This window comes from Condylura cristata, unplaced genomic scaffold, assembly GCF_000260355.1.
Source record: "Condylura cristata isolate star-nosed mole 26May11 unplaced genomic scaffold, ConCri1.0 scaffold00040, whole genome shotgun sequence".
Classification (NCBI taxonomy): Eukaryota; Metazoa; Chordata; class Mammalia; order Eulipotyphla; family Talpidae; genus Condylura; species Condylura cristata.
This window is the reverse complement of record NW_004567141.1, coordinates 1,830,517-1,832,852: the sequence shown is the minus strand read 5'-3', so window position 1 is coordinate 1,832,852 and position 2,336 is coordinate 1,830,517. Positions and strand designations below refer to the sequence as shown.

The following is a 2,336-nucleotide window of genomic DNA, read 5'->3' as shown; positions in this document are numbered from 1 at the left end:
AGCGGCTGCAGAGAGAGCAGCGCGAGAGGCAGTACCGTGAAGAGGAGCTGCTGCAGGAGGAGGAGCGGCTGCAGAGAGAGCAGCGTGAGAAGAGGCGCCCGGAGCCTGAGAGGCAGTACCTGGAGGAGGAGCTGCAGGAGGAGCGGCTGCAGAGAGAGCAGCGCGAGAAGAGGCGCCAGGAGCGCGAGAGGCAGTACCGCGAAGAGGAGCTGCTGCAGGAGGAGGAGCGGCTGCTGCGGGAGAGGAGGCGCCAGCAGCGGGACCGGCAGTACCTGGAGGAGGAGCTGCGGCGCCAGGATAGAAAGCGGGAGCTCGCAGATGCGGGTCAGAGCCGCGATCTGAAATGGCAGTGGCAACCAGAAGAAGAAAATGATGCTGGTAGTAACAGGGTCTACTCCCCACGCAGAGAGCGTGCAGAAAAGCTCCGGCAGGAGGAAGAGCTCCTGGAGCGGGAGAGGCGATTCCTGCAGGGTGGGCGGGAAGAGGCGAGAGAGCAAGAGAGAGGCTGGCAGCGACGCGACAAGCAATCCCCAGCCGAACCGCTGCTGGAGCAAGAATTGCAGAGGGAAGCCGAACGTCGAGACGGGAAGTTCCGAGAGGAAGAGCAGCTACTGAGAGAAGAGAGAGAAGAGAAAAGACGCCGCCAGGAGCGCGACCGTACGTTCCTAGAAGAGGAACAGCAGCTGCGCCGGCAAGAGCGCGAGCAACTGCTCCGCGAGGAGCAGCAGCTCCGCCAGGAACGCGGAGACCAGCAGCTGCGCCGCCAGGAGCGCGACCGGAGGTTCCTCGAGGAGGAACAACTCCATGAAGAAAGGGAGGAACAACTGCTGCGTCGCCAGGAGCGCGACCGAGAGTTCCTTGAAAGGGAACAGCACCTGCAGCGAGAGCAGGACGGGCTGAGGCGTCCGCAGGAGCGTGAGCAGCGATACCGTGCGGAGGAGCAGTTTGCTGGCGAGGAGAAAAGGCGTGGGCAGGAACGCGAGAGGAAATTCCGCGAAGAACAGGAGGAGGAGCAGAGGCGCCGAGGAGAACGCAACCTGCAGCAGAGCCGCGGTCAAGCCCGGGAGACACGGTCCCAGGAAGACGAGGCCCGCAGGCAGCTTCTGGAACCCGGCACGCGTCAGTTCGCCAGGGTCCCGGTGCGCTCCAGCCCGCTCTATGAATACATCCAGGAGCAGAGATCGCAATACCGCCCTTGAGAGATGCTGCCAGTATCCCTGCCAAAGCCTCCTGCAAAGCAAAATTAGAAACACCGGGTATCAAATGACTCACATGTTTTCTGGTTGTGGGAAACCTCTGATGTTAGAATGCCTTTTTTCCAGATTCTTAAACTATATCCACTTCGTGTACTTTGTACTCCTGCCTTTTCTTTTTCCTCAAGTAGTTCTCTACTGCAGGATGTCTTTGTCCTTTGGTGCGGATGTGGTGTGCATTCAAAGAAAATTCATTAAAAAAATAAATCATTACATTTGTTTAAAGAGTTTTGCTTGAGGAACATAATTCATTCGTTGCGGCCAAAAGTAGTAAGAATCATGAGGACTTGAAAGTCAAAACAATTGAGGCTTTTTTGGTTGGTCCATCTTTGGGGAATTCAGGTATTTTTAATGTTCAGGTTGGGATTTCTTCTTGGGTCTAAATTACATGAACATTGGCCTCCAGATAGCTCCTCCTCTCTTGTTATTTAATTGACACAGACTCTGTGAGGTAACTGAATTTTTTACAACCTTTGAACAGTATAGAGAGAGAGACTTCTACAGGAAAATCCCCTGTGAAATCAGTGCATAGCGAACAAATACCTGATAAAAACCAAGTGTCACTTGAAGGATTAGAATTTGAGTTACATTTTAAATATCCTTCATATTCTAAAAATATGAAGTGTTTTTAATCACCTCTGGTGCTCAAAATTTTTAAATTTACCTGTAAAATTTTAAAAATTGTTGTAATCTGCAGTACTCAGTTCTCCTCCCCCAGTGTCTGGTGTTTTGGGGAATATTACTATCTTCCCTAATCGCACTGAGCAGAAACCTGTTCAGTATCCTGCAAACATCTATCTTGCTCTAGGGCCAATAAGATATCATAGCATTTGGGGGGAGGAAATGAAAATTTCCTAGAGGCCATTTGACAATCCACAATCCCTTAAGGCCTGTTGATACTACCTTGGAGACATTCTTGTTGAAATCATTGGACTATCTAAAATATTAATAAATTTTTGGCAAAATTTTTTTGCCTGTTTTAATTATGCTCCGAGCCATATCCCAAGGTCTAATGGTCTAAGAAGTGATAACAGTTCCCACCCAGTCACTTAAGAGTATTTAGTTACTATTTTCCATGTCTAT

The 2,336-nt window shown here is 50.6% G+C and overlaps 1 protein-coding gene across 1 annotated transcript in view; it reads left to right on the top strand.

The window, feature by feature from the left end:
- TCHH (trichohyalin) overlaps positions 1–1,456 on the top strand; it is a 5,957-nt gene extending 4,501 nt beyond the window's left edge. The window contains exon 4 of the mRNA XM_012733243.1: positions 14–1,456. Within this exon, the coding sequence (XP_012588697.1) occupies positions 14–1,199 (1,186 nt within the window). The 3' untranslated portion in view covers positions 1,200–1,456. The remainder of the gene's footprint in view (positions 1–13) is intronic.
- The last annotated feature ends 880 nt before the right edge of the window (positions 1,457–2,336 follow it).